At 39.1% G+C, this 20,988-nt stretch overlaps 1 protein-coding gene and 1 pseudogene across 3 annotated transcripts; both read left to right on the forward strand.

Annotated features, from left to right (window-relative positions):
- The first annotated feature begins 284 nt into the window (after nt 1-284).
- On the forward strand, nt 285-6,650 carry LOC131831167 (large ribosomal subunit protein eL34-like; annotated as a pseudogene).
- A 27-nt stretch (nt 6,651-6,677) lies between these two features.
- Nucleotides 6,678-16,143, forward strand: BTF3 (basic transcription factor 3). Of its 3 annotated transcripts, none has more exons than XM_059175226.1 (6): nt 6,678-6,828; nt 7,413-7,481; nt 12,653-12,766; nt 13,132-13,333; nt 14,554-14,627; nt 15,695-16,143. In XM_059175226.1, the coding sequence occupies exons 2-6, from the start codon at nt 7,413-7,415 to the stop codon at nt 15,806-15,808; spliced, it is 573 nt and encodes a 190-aa protein (XP_059031209.1). In that variant the 5' UTR covers nt 6,678-6,828; the 3' UTR covers nt 15,809-16,143. The 3 variants fall into 3 exon arrangements, with proteins under 3 accessions (XP_059031209.1, XP_059031208.1, XP_059031207.1); XM_059175225.1 differs by lacking the exon at nt 6,678-6,828 and adding an exon at nt 6,847-7,066 and having other exon boundaries at nt 14,571-14,627; XM_059175224.1 differs by lacking the exon at nt 6,678-6,828 and adding an exon at nt 6,848-7,066.
- The last annotated feature ends 4,845 nt before the right edge of the window (nt 16,144-20,988 follow it).

Below are 20,988 nucleotides of genomic sequence, written 5' to 3' on the forward strand. Positions count from 1 at the left end.
TCAACAAAATTTTAGAATAATTTGACAAAACCTAACATGTATATGAGATAGAAGTCTAGAATATGTCAACTTTAAAAATGAAAAAAAGGGGCGCCTGGGTGGTTCGGTGAGTTAAGGTTCTGCCTTTGGGTCAGGTCATGATCTCAGGGTCCTGGGATCAAGCCACACATCAGGCTCTCTGCTCAGCAGGGAGCCTGCTTAATAAATAAATAAAATTAAAAAAAAAAAAAAAAAAAAGAATACTGAGTAAGCTCTTCCGGGGACGGCAACCATAGACATTCAGAATGGTCTAGTGTTTGACCTACCATCATATGCTGTCCTACAGTACAACCTCTAATAAAACTAGGCTGTCCTGAATTGTTTACCTTTATATCAAGAAGGCTGGGAAAGCACCAAAATCTGCATGTGGAGTATGCCTAGGCTAACTTCCAGGAGTTCGTGCTGTGAGATCTCAAGTGCTTATGAGGTTGTCTAAAATGATAAAAACAAGTCAGCAAGGCCTATGGTGGTTCCATGTGTGCTAAGTGTGTTCGTGACAGGATCAAGCATGCTTTCCTTATCGAGGAGCAGAAAATCATCGTGAAAACATTATAGGCAAAAGCACAGAGCCAGAATGCTAAAAAAAGAAGAAGAAGAAGAAGAAGAAGAAGAAGAAGAAGAAGAAGAAGCAGCAGCTTTTTTGAGTAATAAAAAAATCAAAAGGATTAAAAAAAATGAATATTGCATCTAGGGGCACTTAGGTGGTTCAGTCAGTTAATTATCTATCTTCAGCTTGGGTTATGATTCTGGGGTCCTGGGATCAAGCCCCATGTTGGGCTCTCTGCTCTGCAGGGAGCCTGCTTCTCCCTCTCCCTCTGACTGCCACTCCACCTTCTTGTTCCATCAAATAAATAAATCTTAAAAAAAAAAAAAGAAAAGAATAATGAGTCTATCACCCAAATGCAAACAATTAAATAATTATTTCCAGATTTTTTTCACTCTTTTTTATATCTGTGACAAATGATACAGGAATATACAAAATGAAACCCCTTCCAGGTTTGAAATTTGGACAGTTTTGTTGACCAAATGAAGTTACTAATTATATGTTGGTCTTTCAATTATTTTCTACCCTGACAACTTGTTTTGCTTAAGAAACAAAAAATAAAAAGTAATACACGAGGGCGCCTGGGTGGCTCAGTGGGTTAAGCCGCTGCCTTCAGCTCAGGTCATGATCTCAGGTTCCTGGGATCGAGTCCCGCATCGGGCTCTCTGCTCAGCAGGGAGCCTGCTTCCTCCTCTCTCTCTGCCTTCCTCTCTGCCTACTTGTGATCTCTCTCTGTCGAATAAATAAATAAAATCTTTAAAAAAAAAAAAAAAAAAAAAAAAAAAAAAGTAATACACGAGCAGTGTAATGTATCTGACAAATGAACACTGGGTATCCTGAGAGTAAATCTAAAGGATGTAGACTTCCAGGAAACCCACCAGCCAACGGAATGAAATACCCCAGGGAGGTTGTAATGGCCCTGGTTAGCATTGATTTGAGCTTGGGGAAAAGATAAGGCACTGAAACAAGAAACTGAGTCAGTTACAATTTGGTAGTCACCAAGTTATACCACAGTTTAAATTTTAAAATGCCTATAGATTTGGTTTCTGCAGTCACATTTTCTTAGAGCAAATGAAAGCTTCAAAAGAATTTTCCCAATAAACTGCACAACACTCTTAAAAGGCACTCAAATATAACCTAAAATAGAAAGGGCAAAACCACTTTTTTTTTTTTAAATTAAAAAAAAATCGTGTTGAATTAAGGACACTGTGAAAATCTTACTGGAGGTTGCTTAGCTTATAAGCAGAGAGAGGATGTTAGGCTGGACTCTTTGTCTCTATAAACTTGGTACAGTGATTTATTATAGCAGCTAACTTCTATGGATAATTTAAAAAATTTACTAGAAAAATTTAAGCTCTGCTGGCATTCTCTGCCTGACAAGAAAGGCTGCTTCAAACTGTTTAGTGATTTACTTTTCCTTGCTAAATTTGCATTAGCCCGGGAACCCAGGACCATGACCTGAGTCAAAAGCACTCTTAACCAACTGAACCATCCATGTGCCCCAATTTGAAAGATTTTATGAAGATAATAGGATTGGGGAGGATTTCATAGCCAAGAAAGGCCTTAAAAATATTTTAGGTCTTAAAAATATTTAATTCTGTGGTTAAGGTAAGGCGTTGTAAGGTAAACTGCTTGCTAAATAGATGATCAGCAAAATTTGGATAATGTAGACTTCCATGCTTTGCTTTCATGACACTCCAGGATCTTTCTATCCATATATCATCCTTGTCTGACTGCAGACAATGTATATTCTAAGAGCAACTTATTTTCAGTGGTTTTTTCCCCACCAATTAAACATTTAAAGCTTTTTTTTTTTATTATAAAAAAGTTATTGACTACCTTGATTCCATTCTGGTCTCAAAAATACAGAGTATATTGGGTGACTGAGATTTGAAAAGATGCTTTGGGGGCACCTGGCTGACTCAGTCAGAGGAGCATGCTACTCTTGATCTCCACATCTCAGGGTCTTGAGTTTGAACCTCACATTGGGTACAGAGATTACAAAGAAAAATAAATAAATAAACTTAAAAAAAAAAGATGCTTTCAATAATTCCTGTGACTTCAATTAATCTTTCCCTTTTAAGAATACTTTAGCACAATTTTCTTTCCCCATCTTCATACAAGTGTTTCTCTACCAGGGTTCTCTACAAAACAAAACAAAGCAAGACATTGTCTGCTCCTCTTCCTCCCTTCCCCAGCACTCGACTTTCTTCCAGCATGACCTTATATAAGTTTTCTGAAATAAAATTGTTAAGATTGAATGAAAAAAAGCTGAGTATGCATGTATTAATTTAGTAACTGTTGGTGCTGTGTGGTGGGTCTATGGAGGCTCATTATATTATTTGTGCTCCGGTGCACTTGGAAGCTTTCCACAATAATGTAAGAAGGATATTCAATCTGATATTCAAAAAATTAGGGTTAGCATTATAGATTTGGGACCTCATCAAAATAAAGATGACAGTTAAAGCCATGGGACTGGATGAAAACACTTAGGAAGAATATAGGTAGAAAAGAATATAGAACTAAAATGTAAGCAACTCTAATATTTAGAAGTCAGAGAATTAAGATAAAGTGAAGTACACTGAGCTGCTAGTAAGAGGAAACCAGGAAGTGAGATGTTCGTGAAGCCTAGAGAAGAAAATATTTCAAAAATGTGGAAGAGGCCAAGAGTGTCAAATGCCACCTAAAGGCTAAAATAAAAACTAAGAATTTACCTTTCAGATTTGTCAAGATGGAGGTTTAGACAATTCTTCGGACAGATTTTTTGCTATAAAAGGGAACACAAAAGTTAAGTAGTGGGTGGAGGAGAACAGAGGTAAAAAAATTTTTTCATTTTCTTCTGTTTTGAGATACTTGAGACTGAAGCTTATTAGTACACTGGTAGAATGACTTAGTTGAAAGGAGGAGAACAGATACAGAAGGGCTGTAATAGAACAATCAAGTCCTGAATGAAATGCACAAAAGTACAAGTAGAGGGAATAATTCTGTGTGTAACAGAAAGGAAGGCAAAATTTAGATTCAGATATATAGAGATGGTAGAGTAATGGAGGGTAGATGAAGTAGTGTCAATCTTTACACCTTAACTCTCTAAGCTCTAGTTAGATGGCCAGTAGTGAGAAGTACTATGGGATGAACCTACCTCATAAGATTTCTGTGAGGATCCAACTGTTAAAGAGCCAACACTCAACATCATCCTGTAGAAATTATTATTAAGACTCCTAGTTCAGTTCTCCATTAACTCAATAAAATTATCAATCTATCATTCTGCATTTAATAAAGTACCACAATTAAAAATAACAAAGATGGATGTAACTTAATAAGGTTGAGGGTGTCAGAAAAGGCTTTCCTGAGACATTTAAACCAAAAGCTATGTAAGTTGCAGGCACTAACTTGACAAAGGTAGGGGTATGAGAAGTTTAAGGAGGTTTAGAAACAAACAAAAGGTCTGTTGTGTCTATCAGTCAACGGCCAGATCACAAAGCAACTAAAACCACGGGAACATTTATCCTCTGTGATTTCCAGTACCTTCTGTGGGTGAAAATAGGCTCTTAATAAACATTATGTCAAGTATTTTAGTTCATGCTGAAGCCAACTCAAGTCCAACTGAGAGGTGAAAATAATTCATCGACTTTGATTAGACCATAAACTATAAAGCAAGGAGAGCAAACAGGTTTCCCCTTCTTGCCTATTCTATTGACAGAGGTCATGTTGAATCCTTAAGTTTGTTCAGGCTAAGTAGATAAATGCGGGAGCTAGTAATTCTTACTTGCCATAGATACCATAAATTCTGTTTTGTCATCACTGACCTAAGATAGCAACTTAGTAACTTTTTTAAAAAAAGATTTTATTTTATTTATTTATTTGACAGAGATCACAAGTAGTCAGAGAGGCAGGCAGAGAGAGAGGAGGAAGCAGGCTCTCTGTAGAGCAGAGAGCCCAATGCGGGGTTCGATCCCAGGACCCTGGGATCATGACCTGAGCTGAAGGCAGAGGCTTAACCCATTGAGCTACCCAGGCACCCCAGTAACTTTTTTTGGAGTTAAAAAAATCCCTTCAATTACTTTTTTAGAAGACTGGTATATAAATATTAGCAGAATCTGAATCTCCCCTCCCCCCCTTTTTTAAGATTTTATTTATCTGACAGAGAGCACAAGCAGGGGGAGCAGCAGGCATCGGGAGAAGCAGACTCCCTGCTGAGCATAGAGCCCATCCCAGGACCCTGGGATGATGATCTGAATAGAAGGCAGCCACTTAACGAATGAGCCACCCAGGCGCCCCAGAATCTGAATTTCCTAACCATTCACAAAACCGCAGCAGAAAAATTTAAAATGTCTTTTCTATTAGAGCAACTTTTATGATTTTCAACATAATTAAATTCTTAAAAATTAGAAAAGAACAAGACAGAAAAGTGGGAACCAAGGGAAAATAAAAAATAACCTGGGAGGGACGCCTGGGTGGCTCAGTGGGTTAAGCAGCTGTCTTCGGCTCAGGTCATGATCCCAGCATCCTGGGATGGAGTCCCCCACATCGGGCTCCTTGCTCGGCAGGGAGCCTGCTTCTCCCTCTGCCTCTGCCTGCCATTCTATTCTGTCTGCCTGTGCTTGCTCTCTCTCCCTCTCTCTCTATGATAAATAAAATTAAAAAAAAATATATATATATATATATAAAATAACCTGGGATATTTCCAGAAAACAGGTATATATAAGGTAAATCAGGTGACAGGTAGGTGGAAGAATGTTATGTTGATGTAAATGCTGAAAAAACATTGTATGAGGAGAGTTTCAAATGCCCTTAGTATAACATGGTAGAAGCGGGGAAAATGTGTTCCGGAACAAAGACATACTGTCAAAAAGGGAACTATTTCTATGTATTCTGTAGTATTTCTATAGTACTGAGTGATGTTGGCACAGTCGTTTTGACTTTTACAGTAACCCACGGAGCCTAATAGTTCACCTTTTTCTGTACTAAACCTTGACTCATATTTAAGAGGAGCAACATTGTTTTTTAAGAAAATATCAACAGTTACAATTACCCTAAAAAGCAATATGGCTGTTCTATTTTCTTAGAGACCTCACATTTTAACAAATTTACACATGGAAAACAAATTTACACATTAAAAAACAAAATGATTAATCTTAACTGGAGGGAAATCTGCACCTACACAAGTTTCCTTGCCATATAAACTGTATTTTCTCAAAGATTTCGGACTCATTTTTGAATCTGCAAAGGCTTTTCATAAATAAGACCACAAAAAGGCTGGCCGGCTAGCGTTCAGACTTTAAGCTTGTCTTAAAGCTTGCCCTACCAGTTGGAAAATTTAGCCTCTCTTAACACACCAGGCACAAATGCTCCTTTGGCTGCATTACCGAGTTAAGGAACAATGTTGTTCAACTGTGAATCACTAACTGTAAAATCCATGCCAAATTACACCAAGGAGTCAATTTTTGTCTGTATAAACAAGAGAAGTAAGGTAATTAAGTACAGGGGTCTCAGGCGGTAGGTGCTACGCTTGCTGAAATTCAGATTACCCGGTTCCATCCCCAGTCCGACTGAACCCCTTTTAAGGATCGGGCCTCGGGGATACATTTTGAACGCGCTCGCCAGAAATTGTGAACCATGGTCCTGCCACCCACCAAACCACCTCATCCTGGAAAGTAATATTAGTTTACTTCGGCAAAGTTGTGACAAAATGTTTCGGTAAAGGCCAGTATGGGCCGGAAAGGAAATTCTAAAACATCCAGAGAATTGCTCCAATCTACACCAAAAAGCGAGCCAGAGCGAGTGAAGAGATGAACACACGCGGGGCGCCCCAAGCGTTTCCGCAAATGTGAACTGCCCTTTCTTCTGAGGGTAAAGAATTTGGGGATCAGGGCCGACTTACTCAACCCTAACTGCAAAGAACCGTTCTTTCTGACTCCTCTATGGTCTTTCCCAGGACTACACGCGGCGCCGACAGTACAGAGCCCCTCGTGCGGCCCCAAAGCGGCCCGCGCTCCAGGACAAATGTCCCACAGAGTCGGTCACAAATGCCGGGGCCTCAAGCCGCGCTTGCGCAGCGAAGCACTAAGCTCGCGGCAAAGTCCGTTTCCTGACTTTTGGAGGAAGCAGCGTTGCATCACTTCCGGCCTTCCTCTAGCTGCCATCTTGCGTCCCCGCGTGTGTGCACCTAATCTCAGCTGGTCCGCCCGAGACCCCCTGAGCGCCAACCCTAGTCCCCCGCGCGGTCCCATTTCCGCTCCAACAAGGTACAAAAAGGCTCTGGACGCCGGCGTGGGAGGAGGACGGGAACGGGGGCGGGAAGTGCCCGGAAGGAGCGAGACAGGGAGGGACAGGGCTGAGGAGAGGAAGGCGATGCGACGGACAGGCGCACCCACTCAGGCTGACTCTCGGGGGCGAGGTCGAGCCAGGGGCGGCTGCCCTGGGGGCGAGGCGACGCCGTCTCTTCCTCCACCTCGCGGCGGAACCCGAGGACAGGAGCCTCAGGTACCGCGAGGCTTGCGGAGAGTGGCTGGGCCGGGCAGGCCCTGGCTAGGCCGAGGCCGGGCCAGGGCCGGGGGTGGGGGGTGCTGACCAGGCGTGGGTTAGAGCCCTTTTCGGCTTGTAAGGGGGCGGGGGGGGGTGTTGAGGAGGGTAGGAAAGTGGGTGCTCTTTACGCTCCCTCAAAACTGAAATTGGGAGCTTTGCGGGGTGGATTGGGAATTCAGGCCTCGGCCTGTTTAGGACTTTTTTTTTTTTTTTTTTTCCTTTGGTTGGTGTCTTGGGAAATATCGAGCGTGGAATGCTAGAGTGAACCAGACGTTTCCTCGCTGAGGGTTTCCTGTTTTTCTAGATGAAAGAAACGATCATGAACCAGGAGAAACTCGCCAAACTGCAAGCACAAGTGCGCATTGGTGGGAAAGTAAGTTTCAATAGTTTTGGGAGCTTTTTGAAGTTTAAAGGTTTGGGGTGGTATTTGCTTTTTGTTTTTTTTTTTTTTTTTTTAACCCTTGGATTTGCTTTTCTTGTGTTATTGGCTAGTCACTGTCTCTAGAGGGCATTTCATAGAGCTAGCAAAGCGGGTGGGGGGGGGAGGCGGGGTTAAATGGTGTACAATAGAGTGTGTCAGTGGGACCTGTATGTTGTAGATTAAAAGAGAAAAGTGAGTCTAGATGAAAAGAGAACTTAAACAACAAACATTACTTCTGTGTGAGTATGTTTTGTGTTACAGTGTTTAAGTAGAACAAAAGTGTTTCCTAGTTTAATCAGTAAGAAAATGTGTCAATTCTGTTAGTGGCCATCATACTTCTACCTTGTTTGGCCTAAGTTGTATACATTCGGTGCTTTGCCTTTTCTCTTTCTTTCTTTTTTTAAAATAACTATGCTAACTCTGAGCTTTAGTTCCATCTGTCTTTTGAACTGTAGTTTATATTGTAAGATTCTGGATAATTGTTGTGCTTAATAGTTAGAAGTTTGTGTCTGTTTTAAGTTAAGGCCTGTAATTCTTTCTTAAATGCAGTTTAGAGTAGTTGTATATTTTCTAGGATATTTGGAAGATACGTATGTTAGAGGCACATCATAGAGTTTAAGGCAGTGACTGTAGATTTGAAAACACTACCTAAGCAGATCTCTTTCAATTTTGGCTTTGTTAATATGCTAAAACTGAGAGAATGAGAATGATTGGTAGGTTTTTAGGTTAAGTTTTTGGCTGTTTGGTTTTTCCTGCTGGATACTGATCTTCAAGAGTATTCTTTTTTGATCTTGGAAGTATTAGATTGTTTTCTGAGTGATGTACTTAAGTCAGATGTCTGCTCCAGACAGAGGTCTGTCTGCTTAGTTGTATTTTGCATCATGTTAGCACATTCCTAGTATTTAACAAGGTGTGGTAGCCTGTTGGAACAGAGCATGTCTTTACTTGGTAAAACTTGTAAAGCTTCCCTAGGACAAGTTTATTACCTATTAGTTTTCCCCAATTTTAAACATTTGTCTTCAAGAAGAATCTTCTGTGAAATAGAGGTTGCATGTAGGCTTAAACAACGCATTTGTTAAATTACTGAACTTTGCCAACAATGAATATATCACGATCCTTTTTTCTTTCCTGAAGCTAGTAGTCTTGAGCATCTGCACCTGCCCATTAACAAATGGTAGGTGTTTCTTGTTCTTAGCAATTGTTAAAAGCTAGGTGTGGCCTTCAGGTCCCAGAAGAACTCATTATATCCTTTGTGGTCAGTGTTTCAGTGTTCTTACATTAGTGTTTGTTTGTTTTTAAATATTTTATTTATTTATTTGACAGAGATCACAAGTAGGTAGAGAGGCAGGCAGAGAGAGAGAGAGAGAGACAGAGGAGGAAGCAGGCTCCCCACCGAGCAGAGAGCCCAATGTGGGGCTCAATCCCAGGACCCTGGGATCATGACCTGAGCTGAAGGCAGAGGCTTTAACCTACTGAGCCACCCAGATGCCCCTACATTAGTGTTTTTTAAGTGTCTTTTAGTACAGGTTTTACAGGAAGTATTGTGGATAATGTGCTTGTGTGCTGTCTTTCTTTAGTACTGATCATTTAGCTATGAGAAACATTCTAGGGCAAGGAAAGTGTAGGTTTTTTAGATTCTTTTTTTAAGATTTTATTTATTTATTTGACAGAGAGAGATCACAAGTAGGCAGAGAGGCAGGCAGAGAGAGAGAGAGGAGGAAGCAGGCTCCCCGCTGAGCAGAGAGCCCGATGCGGGACTCGATCCCAGGACCCTGAGATCATGACCTGAGCCGAAGGCAGCGGCTTAACCCACTGAGCCACCCAGGCGCCCCGGTTTTTTAGATTCTTAAGGCTGATGTAGGATTGAACTTTGTTTAGGTGACATAGGAAATACTTATGTCCTTGTAATATGGACCTTTTAAAAAACTTCTTTATTATGGAGTATGAAATTTGGTGAGTTAGTTTTGCCTTAGAGAAACCTGTGTTAGGTACTTCCAGATAAGTAGTGTAAAGTGCTTTATTCAATATCTGGTCAGAGCATTGATACTAAATTACATCAGTAAAAATTGAACTCTCTGGATGTGAACTGTGTGGAATCTATAGAAGGTGTGTCAGGTTTGTTTTTAGAATCTTAGAGTAGTCGTTTAGAATGTCTTTTAGAGAGAATTCTTTGAAAACCAGGTATCTACATGACTACATCAAAGTGATTTTTATTCTTAAAGGTTTTAGGGGGGATTGGTAGCCAGTATTTTTTTTTTTTTTTTTTTTTTTTTTGGTAGCTATGATATGTTACTCAGTTCGGCTATCATTTACTTAAGACTTTAACTGTGCTCAGTTCTGAGAATATGAAATTTAAGAAATTAATGGTCCCTTAGGGGACTTTAACGCCAGTAGGGGAGGGGTTTTTTTTGGTTTTTGTTTTTTAATTTGTTTTCATAGTGTAATATACATAGTGCAGTAGAAGCATTTTCTTTTTCTCTCTCTCTCTTTCTTTTTTTTTTTTAAGATTTTATTTATTTATTTGACAGATCACAAGTAGGCATAGAGGCAGGCCGGGGGAGGGGGAAGCATGCTTCCTGCCAAGCAGAGAGCCCGATGCAGGGCTTGATCCCAGGACCCTGAGATCATGACAGCTGAAGGCAGAGGCTTAACCCACTGAGCCATCCAGGTTCCCCTAGAAGCATTTTCAAAATCTAGAAATGGGAATGATTTTGCTTGGGGCAGTTTATGGCAGAATTTAGGGATGACATGAAAGAGATAATGGTTTGAAAAGGGTTTTAAAGGACAAATAGAAATTGGTATGTAGGGGACACCTGGGTGGCTCAGTTGGTTAAGCGACTGCCTTCGGCTCAGGTCATGATCCCAGCGTCCTGGGATCGGGTCCCACATCGGGCTCCTTGCTCGGCGGGGAGCCTGCTTCTCCCTCTGCCTCTGCTGCCACTCTGCCTGCCTGTGCTTGCTCTCTCTCTCTCTCTCTCTGGCAAATAAATAAATAAAATCTTAAAAAAAAAAGAAATTGGTATGTAGGTTGGGGTATTTTGAAATAGGTGGGTGGTAACCTTTCCATAAGGAGCTTTATGTATCATGTAAAGGGCTTAATCTATACATAAGAGTTCTTGAGTTTATTAAGTATTACGGAGAGTTAAGCAGAAAATGAGAGCCTCATTTGCCTAGTTGTGAAAGTTTATGGGTTATATTTGAGAAGGAGGAGATTGGAAACTTGGTGTATATGAACAAGTGGCCACAAACTTGCTTGAAGCCTGTATTCCTTTGTTCATTCATTCAAGTTAGTGCCTTCAGGGAGCTGGACACTGTTCTCAATACTGTTCATGGCAGTAAACAGAATGGACTCTCTCTCTCTTTTTTTTTTTTTTAATAAACATATATTTTTATCCCCAGGGGTACAGGTCTGTGAATTGCCAGGTTTACACACTTCACAGCACTCACCATAGCACATACCCTCCCCAATGTCCATAACCCTACCCACCTTCTCCCAACCCCTCTCCCCCCAGCAACCCTCAGTTTGTTTTGTGAGATTAAGAGTCACTTATGGTTTTTCTTCCTCCCAATCCCGTCTCGTTTCATTTATTCTTCTCCTAGCCCCTTAACCCCCCATGTTGCATCTCCACTTCCTTATATCAGGAAGATCATATGATAGTTGTCTTTCTCCGTTTGACTTATTTCGCTAAGCATGATATCCTCTAGTTCCATCCATGTCGTCGCAAATGGCAAGATTTCATTTCTTTTGATGGATGCATAGTATTCCATTGTGTATATATACCACATCTTCTTTATCCATTCATCTGTTAATGGACATCTAGGTTCTTTCCATGGTTTGGCTATTGTAGACATTGCTGCTATAAACATTTGGGTGCACTTGCCCCTTTGGATCATTACATTTGTATCTTTAGGGTAAATACCCAGTAGTGCAATTGCTGGGTCATAGGGTAGTTCTGTTTTCAACTTTTTGAGGAACCTCCATGCTGTTTTCCAGAGTGGTTGCACCAGCATGCATTCCCACCAACAGTGTAGGAGGGTTCCCCTTTGTCCGCATCCTCACCAGCATCTGTCATTTCCTGACTTGTTAATTTTAGCCACAGAATGGAATCTCTTAAGGAGGTTACATTTTGGTGAGGGGAGACAGACAATAAATTACATTTATCTCATAATAATAATTAGGAAGGAAAATAAACCTGGATGGGTAGAGATAACTGTAGTAGTTGCTTTTTTACATAGGGTGGCTGGGAAAGACCACTAATAGGGTGATGTAAGAACAGAGATCTGTAGTAAGGGAGGGAACAAATATAGATGGTAGGGAAGAAAGGAATAGTATGTGCAAAGGCCCTTTTTGGCCTGTTGAAGGAACTGTGAGGAGGCTTATTTGGCTAAAGATGAGAATGTGTATGTGATACAAGATGTGGTCAAGAATAGAATAGTAGGGGCAGAGCAGATCATATCATGTAGAGGCTTTGTGGTTTAAGATAAAAACTTAAGATTTTGTTCTTAGGTATTATAAAAGTCTATTATAAACTCATTTAAACATGTCCATACACTGTCTTGCTTGTGAATATTAATGGAAAACAGAAAAGGCTAATAGTTCTGGACATATAACTTCTAAATGATGCTTAATTTAGGTTGATACATGCTATCTCTTTGATCACTTCTAGAGCAGATAATTTAAAAAATAAGACTTTGAAAAGATCATTGTTTTATATATGACAAAACTAGAAGCTTAGAAGTTGTTAAGGATTTATAGACAATTCCTTCGTTACCCTCTTTCTGCTTCCATCATTCCCTCCTTGCTGCCTAAAAGTTTGTGCTTATGGTAGTTTTCTTAAACAGATCCAAAGGTCAGAAAGGAATTAGAAGGGCACCTGGGTGGCTCAGTGGGTTAATAAGCCACTGCCTTCGGCTCAGGTCATGATCTCAGGGTCCTGGGATCGAGTCCCGCATTGGGCTCTCTGCTCAGCGGGGAGCCTGCTTCCTCCTCTCTCTCTCTCTCTGCCTGCCTCTCTGCCTACTTGTGATCTCTCTCTGTTAAATAAATAAATAAAATCTTTTTAAAAAAAAAAATGTCTGTTATGGTGTGTATGTGGTGAGGTTTTCTTTTCTCCTCACTCTAGGGAACTGCTCGCCGAAAGAAGAAGGTGGTTCATAGAACAGCTACAGCAGATGATAAAAAACTTCAGTTCTCCTTAAAGAAGTTAGGGGTAAACAATATCTCTGGTATTGAAGAAGTAAGTATCAAATTTTATTTCTTCCAATTTTAGTATATGTGCTGCCGAAGCGAGCACTCAAATTTTATTTCTTTATAAAACAAGTTTTGGTCGGAAAAAACTTCAGTGGCCATGCATTAAATTTTTTTTTTTTTTCTACTCCCAACAGAGAATTTCATATCCCTCTAAAATAGGTTTCTATTCCACTAGTGAATATTAGGGAGTACTAAGTCTGAAAGTGATTAGATTGTACTTTCCATTCCAGGCAAAATATTCCTGTGCCTCACAGTGAAATAGTGGATTAGTTAGCCAGACTTATTAAGCTTTTCCTTAATAGAATGTTTGGGGTTTGGGGTGTTGCTAATTAATTTTTTTTTTCTTGATAGGTGAATATGTTCACAAACCAAGGAACAGTGATCCACTTTAACAACCCCAAAGTTCAGGCATCGCTGGCAGCGAACACTTTCACCATTACAGGCCATGCTGAGACAAAGCAGCTGACAGAAATGCTACCCAGTATCTTAAACCAACTTGGTGCAGACAGTCTGACTAGTTTAAGAAGACTGGCTGAAGCTCTGCCCAAACAATGTGAGTTTCCTTTAGTGATTTTGCCCAGGGTTACCGATTTATCAGGAAATTTCTAAGATCTCAAGTAGATATGAATATCTTTAAATTTAAAAATGACAGTTTTCCTCTAAAAAGTGACAATTTTTACAATGACTTTTAAGCAGGTGTTCTTAGTGTTTTCAGTGTGTTAACTAGTTTGCTGTGGACTTTATACTTGATTCAGTGGAATGTTTTTTGCCAACTTGCTTTGGATCAGTGGTTTAAAATTTTTACCTTTATCAGCTGGAAATGATAAATGTTAATTTTGGGGGGGTTTGGATAACTGTTAAGAATTGATTAAAATATATTATAAATTGTCAGGTTTTTTCAGTGTATTTACAACTGGTATTACCAGTAATGTTTAAGAATTGGCCTGGCATTATTTGGGTGTTTTTCATTATAGTACAAGGATTTTGTTCAGGGCAGAAGAATCTTGTAGTTGAGTAAGTGCATTAAGAGATGTAGCTACTTTATGCTGTGGTTCTCTGATTAAAATTTTGGAGAATGGCAATGTAGAAGCAAGACAGGCTTATTATATGGTCTATTATTTAGTCTTCCATGTTTTTCTAGGCATTTTTCTGCCTTTATGTAGATAAGAGTTTGGGGGCCTTTGGGTGGACGGGGTGTCGGTCAGATGGAGAGGCGTAAGAAATTCTAGAAAGTCTTGGGCCTTTGGAGCTAAAGTAGGCTTTGGAAATACCCCACTGAAAATCTGATAGGGATAGTACTGGGAGGTCTCCATGTATAGTTCACTTTTTTGTGTATTAAAAAGAAAATGGATGCTTACCACCAATCAGAGGCACTTAAATTTTGATCATTTTATTTTCATTTCAGTAAAGGTTTGTTAAGCATCTCCCATATGCCATGCACAAAACATTTGAGAAAACAGTCTCTTAATTTTTGCCTCCCAAAAGAAATCTTCCCATAATTTGGTATGTGGGTTTACTGCTACCCTGGGGGCACTCTGTTTTCATATCACTTCAGGACCCGTGGTGGGTCAGATTGAAAATACAGGTATGAAATTTGTTCTGTTGGCTGTGAACAGCATCTAGTTCATTTGTAGACATTAGGCTACCGTGTTATTATTAGTACTTAGGGATGAAATCCCAAATGTCATTGTTGTCATAAGTTCTAACAGCACTTGGTCTTTCATCTGTTCTTCTGGTTAATGTTTTTAAAGACTTAATGAATGTGTAACATAGTCATTTCACTTTCACAGCTGTGGATGGAAAAGCACCACTTGCTACCGGAGAGGATGATGATGATGAAGTTCCAGGTAGGAACCTTCATTTATGCTTAAACTAGAAAATCTTAGAAGGAAGAATAACCAATCTTTGTACTAAAGGAAAGCCTTAACTTGGGGGAGGGGGTAATAACATAAAGGACAGGAAAGGAAGACATGAACCTTGCCCAGAATGAAAAAAATAATGCGGTATTATTTAACTAGGAGTTATGTTTGTAGACTTGGCTTTTTCTAATTGGAGACTTCAAATATTGAATAAGTATGTATGTTATCACATAAATAGAATACTAGTAGATCACAGAGACCTGTTTCTTACTTAGAGATTAATAAATTCATGATAAGGCATGGAGAAGTTCAGGTATCTTGGGATATGGTATAACCATTCTAAAATCAGAAAAACTCTTGGCCATCAGGAGGGATTTTGCTTTCTTAGCTGTTACTTGGTAATTTGTTTTGGGGGCTCCTGGGTTGCTCAGTTATTTAAGCGATTGCCTTCAGCTCAGGTCATGATCCTTGAGTCCCACATTAGGTTTCCTGCTTAGCGGGGAGTCTGCTTCTCCGTCTGACCCTCCCCCTTCTCATATTCTCTCTCTCTCATTCTTTCTCAAATAAATAAAATCTTTAAAAAAAAAAATAAATTGTTTTGTTATAAAACATGTTTATTGAGCAATAGAATCACTAGACTGAAATACTTCCACTTTGCCTAGATAGGTGACCTTTAGGAATCCAGGAAAACTTTATATTGTTTGTGATGGTATTCTTTGGTTCTGACCCCCATGTTGACTAATCTATTACTATTGCTCAGTTTTAATTCTTGGGGTGAAATGGAACTGGGGAGGGCATGTGCATATTTTTAAGCATAGTATCTGTGTCATTAGATTAATAAATTTCCCTCTTTTCCTTGTTTTAATTACATTCCAGAACCTATACTTGAAAATGTGCCAAATGGGTAGTAGTCTCTTTGGAAATAAAGTTTTTAAGTATATATCTTGATTTTTAACTGTAAGATATATTTTTAGAGCATTTTTTTAACCTCTTTTTAAAATCTGATGATTTGTAGATTTGGGATTTTTCAGTTTTTCTTTTTTTTCTTCCCCTAGATCTTGTGGAGAATTTTGATGAAGCTTCCAAGAATGAAGCAAACTGAATTGAGTCAACTTCTGAAGAAGATAAAACTTAAAGAAGTTACTGGGAGCTGCTATTTTATATTATGACTGCTTTTTAAAATTTTGTTCATGGATCTGATAAAATCTAGATCTCTAATATTTTTAAGCCCAAGCCCCTTGGACACTGCAGCTCTTTTCAGTTTTTGCTTATACACAATTCATTCTTTGCAGCTTATTAAGCTGAAGAAGCCTGGGAATAAAGTTTGAAACAAGATTAATAAAGTTCTTTGCCTAGGATATGGTTCTACTTTTTATTTCATTAACACTGATTTGTACATGGAAAGCAAAGTTGTTTATAGAAAAGCTAATCATGGCATGTAATATGGCTGGTAATCTTTGGTGAAATTTGATTAAAGATTTTAAATGGCCGTATAATATAACAACAGTGGTATAAAGTTCTCATATTTTAAAACTTGTCTCTAGCAGCCCTCAGAGCTACAGTGGTGTAAGTAATGGGTATAATTATAAGGGATGGAATATTGCTTAGTGGGTGAGAAAGAATTTCTCTTAATATTGTCTATATTGTAAGTATATACCAAGTGCCTTTAACATATTACTGCACTTAATTTTCTCTCATTTAATTCTCAATCTACGAAGTAGGGGTTAGTAGCTCCACTTTCTAGTTGTAACACAAGGGTACCTTAAAAAAGTGGAAGTAATCTCTTAATGAAAATGATTTTTTTCATTATTTCAACTTTCTATTTCAACTTCATTATTTCATTACTTCAACTTCTTGTAGGATATTCTGTGAGACCCCTGAAAAAACTAGTGTTTGTATTAGGAATGTCACCTCATCTTAAATTTAAGTTGTAACAATTTAATAGGGCTTTTTTTCTCTAGAAAAAAATCTTTGAAATAACAGTAAAGTTTACATGTATACATTTGAAAGAAATTTAGCATACAATATTTGTGCTGTGCCCCAATCAGGATACTGAACAGTTCCATCATCCCATCTATAAGGCTACTTAAAAAAAAATTTGTATTAGCAATCATAATGTTGGAAAAACTTAAACATTTACAAATGATAATTAAAATAAATGTGTCATCTGCATCAAGGCAAATGAGAAAGAAAATTGTCTTAGTTTCTACTTGTAGCCATAAGAATTTGTTTTTAAGTTTACATAACAATTTTAAGTACCTTCTGAGGGTACTATGCAGCTATATCTAAAAGTCACTGTAAGTAAACTACTAAAAATGAAATACTTGTATAAATAGTATTTGCACATTTTAACATTGTGTTATTTTCAAAGGACGTGTATCAGTCTTGTTAAAGTACACTGCTACAGTAGCAAAGACTTCAGTGTCAATGATTTACAAAATTGCAAAAAAGAAGTACATGTTTCCAGACAATTGTGGGTCTGGTTGGACTGCTACGTAATCACTGTAGCCCCAGACTGCAACCTCTACCTGGAGCACTCAACTTGGGCTTCTTTGCTGGCTTAGAAAGCTGTTAGACACAAATGTCACTTATATGTAACTGACCAAGTGGAATAGCTAAAGGAGGGCAGAAGATTGGGAAGGCTTGGAGTGGGGCCTGTAGGTTCGCATTTCTGATGAGCTCCCAAGTGATTCTGATACTGCTGGTCCACTGGCTGTACTTTGAAGAAATGAGATTTTAAGTTAGAGATTTTCTCAGCTCATTACAAGATACTGAGGTGAAAGTTATAGGCTGGTTTGGGCATGTGAAGAATGTCACTCTGAATATCCTTGCAGGTGTTTGTACAAGATCCGTACAGGAATGGGACTAGAGAAGTACAATGGATTTCCAAGTCAGGCCTACACAGGGCAACTTGCTTTTTTTAGCAGATGCTAACTAGGGTTAATCTTGTTTTGCCTGTACCCAGAGTTTTTCTCCAACAACCTAGAGAAAAGTTTTTTCATCATTTCATTTTTTAAATGGTCTGTTGTGTGTGAGGGACCATAGATTAATAAGAAAGGTTTTTCTTTTAATACCTTAAAAGACTGTGATAAACGGGGTTATGCTACAGTTGCAAATGACTTAAATTTTAGTTGCTACAAAGATTTATTTGACACACTTGATGTTTGTGGTTTGCCTGTGGCTGGGCTCCACTTTACTCCGGGAGTAGCATCTAACTGGAACATAGCTGGTCTCAGGATTGGGAAAAGAGGGCAAACAACCAGCTGGCTCTGCAAACCTATGTTGGGAAGTGATGCACATCATTAATCAGATTTCGTCAGCCAGAGAAAGTCACGTATATAGTCAAGTCTGATGGCCATGAAGACTGAGGAAATCTAATACTCCCTCAGAGCAGGGCAGCAAATACTATTGAACAATACTACAACCCACCATATCCTTACATTTTTTTTCTTTAATTGCCCACAATCCTTCTGGCTATTAGATGTTATGCTCTGTTCCACTTGTTTTATGTAATCTCATTGGTTATCATCATAATTCCCCCTCCCCCTGTGCCCCCACCAAAGAGCCATGTACAAATAAGGAAACCATCTTCAAGAGGTGAGTCTCAGGTCAACACAGCTTGTGGTGTGGCAGCATGAGATTCAAACCCAGGTCTGATCTTTTGATCTCAGACACTGCTAGAAAGAATGTTAAGCCCCTGGTTGATCTTTTGGATGTTGTCACTACATGCTGGCTGTTGTCCACTGTTTTCAAGACTAGCCCTGGGCCAAACAAGCTTTCAGCTGAATCTGAACCAAGGCTATGCTAATAAAGATAATACATCTAATTTTGATCTGAGAACTCTTAGGATTAATACCTTTTATTTGTTGAAATAATCAAACTACGGTAAACTTGTGTCATCCCCATAATAACCCTGCGGCACACATGACAGAAAATTGCATTCGAAAATTTGGAAACAAGTTTAGATAAGGCTAAAGGTCACTAAAGTTTGGGTCTCATTTCTACTAATCAGACTTCTCTCCATTACGTAACACTGGATTCATGCTCCAGGAGGCTCCTCTCTCCCCAGTAAGATACATATGTCATTTTTTTTTTTTCTTTTGGAGAGAAGTCTTAAGGTAACTAATAACAGTTTCTAGCTTTTCCAAAACATGATTAGAGAAGTCTCCTATTCACATAAATTTTCATCACTCCAATCAGCACAGTCTTGAATGCCATTTCTGCAGTGAGTTCTGGGAATGCAGGCCCAGTCAGCAAAGAAAACAGTATCACATCCAGCCTGAACACTTTGAGCACTGTAAAACTAGACAATGGTGTTTATTTTTAAAACCTAACTGTTAAAATGTCAAGGTGGACTGGAAAAGACGCTATTGGAAAAGAAATAGCCCTTTGGATCTTAAAAATATTAATGAAAACTGTCCAAGTAGAAAATGGCAGATGTCTGTTAAAAATTCTACATGTTTGGGTGAGAGAATCTGTACTTTGAAAAGCCAAGAAGAGAACTACCTCACTCCATCAGTCTGAAAATAAACACAATGACACACTACATAAATAAGCAAGGGGCTGTATGAGTTTGTATGTTCAATAAGCAGGGAAGAGAATCAGTATTTGCTAATTGCCATCAAGAAGACAAGGATCTGTTTATACTTTTAGCCTTTTGTTGTCAACGTATTGTTAGGTAACATGCAACTCCTAGGAAGCTTTTCTCTTTCTACCTTCCATAATGACCAGACAAAGGGTAGGAAATGGTCTGTTAAGTGTACAGTATTTCTGATAAGTCTTTCACATAGTGACTGGGACCCTGAGGTATTAGAATTGTAGCTACCGCCATGATTTTAATGCACCCTTGCCTGCTTATAAAGTGATGGGGGTTGCTGCAGTGTCAAACTTCCATACAGAGCACTGCAGGAGGCAGAGAGGAGAGTGGTGGAGAAGGAGGAAAGAACACCAAAGGTTAAGTTAAAAAAAAAAAAAAAAATCTTTGATAGAGTGTTCAATGGACTTTTCTTTGATCTTTACAAAAATTCCCAAAGAAATCTGATATCAGACAAGAGTTGCCCACCAAGATTATTTCCTTTGTTAAACTTTGCAAATCTGACTGTATTTACTTCTTAGCTAGAGAACTCACCTACTTTAAATGCAAACTACTGGAAATGATAGAATTGCTTAATCATAAATGTAAGTATCCTTAGGAAGGTTTCTAATATATTACAATTTATGTAGTTGAAACGTAAGGGTATCTAGTCCAAGAACTCACTAAAACATCAATTACGGGGCGCCTGGTGGCTCAGTGGTTTAAGCCTCTGCCTTTGGCTCAGGTCATGATCTCAGGGTCCTGGGATCGAGTCTCGCAGAGAGCCTGCTTCCCCCTCTCTCTGTGCCTACTTGTGATTTCTCTGTGTGTGTGTCAATAAATAAATAAAATCTTTAAAAAAAAATCAATTACAGGCACCTGTGGCTCAGTTGGGCATCGGACTCTTGTTTTTGGATCAGGTCGTGATCTTGGAGTCTTAGGATTGAGACCTGCATGGTATCCTCCCTTGGCAGGGAGTCTGCTTCTTCCTCTCCCTCTGCCCCTCTCCCTGCTCATGGATGTGCTCTTTCTCCCTTTCTCTCTTAAATGAATAAAAAATCTTTAAAACAAAACCCAACAACATCAATTAAGCAGGGCAGCTGGGTGGTTCAGTCACTTTTAAGTGCCTGCCTCTTGATTTCCCTCAGGTCATGATCTTAGGGTGGTGAGAACAAATCCCAGGTCAAGCCCCCCTTCAGGCTCTGCCCTTAGCGGGAAGTCTGATTGAGAGGCTCTCTGTCCCTGCTGCTCCAGCTGTGCGCTTGCTCTTTCTCTCTCTCTCAAAATAAGTAAATAAATAAATAAATATATTAAAACAAAACAAAACTTCAATTAATCCAAAGCATTTTGAGAAAGAAGAACAAAGCTGGAAGCATCAAAATCTGATTTCAAGATATATTACAAAGCATAGTAATCAAAACAGTATGGTACTTGCACAAAAATAGGCACATAGATCAATGGAACATAATAGTCCAGAAATAACCTGCACTCATATGGTCAATCTACAAGAAAGGAGGCAAGAATATACAATGGAGAGAAGACAGTCTCTATATCACATGGTGCCAGGAAAATTGCACAGCTACATGCAAAAGAATGAAACTAGACCACTTTGTTTTTACATCATACACAGAATAAACCCAAAATGGATTAGAGACCATCAAATGTGAGACCTGACACCATAAGACTCCTAGAAGAAAATGTGGGCAATAATTTCTTTGACATCAGCAATAGAAACATTCTTCTAGATATGTCTCCTGAGACAAGGAAACAAAACCA

This window comes from Mustela lutreola, chromosome 5 (genome assembly GCF_030435805.1).
Source record: "Mustela lutreola isolate mMusLut2 chromosome 5, mMusLut2.pri, whole genome shotgun sequence".
NCBI lineage: Eukaryota > Metazoa > Chordata > Mammalia > Carnivora > Mustelidae > Mustela > Mustela lutreola.

Bases quoted from the DNA above. Each gene is read 5' to 3' on its own strand.
- BTF3 (XM_059175224.1), top strand. From the start codon at position 6,935: ATGCGACGGACAGGCGCACCCACTCAGGCTGACTCTCGGGGGCGAGGT. The intron at 7,067-7,412 runs GTACCGCGAGGC...CTGTTTTTCTAG, and splicing joins CCCGAGGACAGGAGCCTCAG to ATGAAAGAAACGATCATGAA. The intron at 12,767-13,131 runs GTAAGTATCAAA...TTTTCTTGATAG, and splicing joins ATATCTCTGGTATTGAAGAA to GTGAATATGTTCACAAACCA.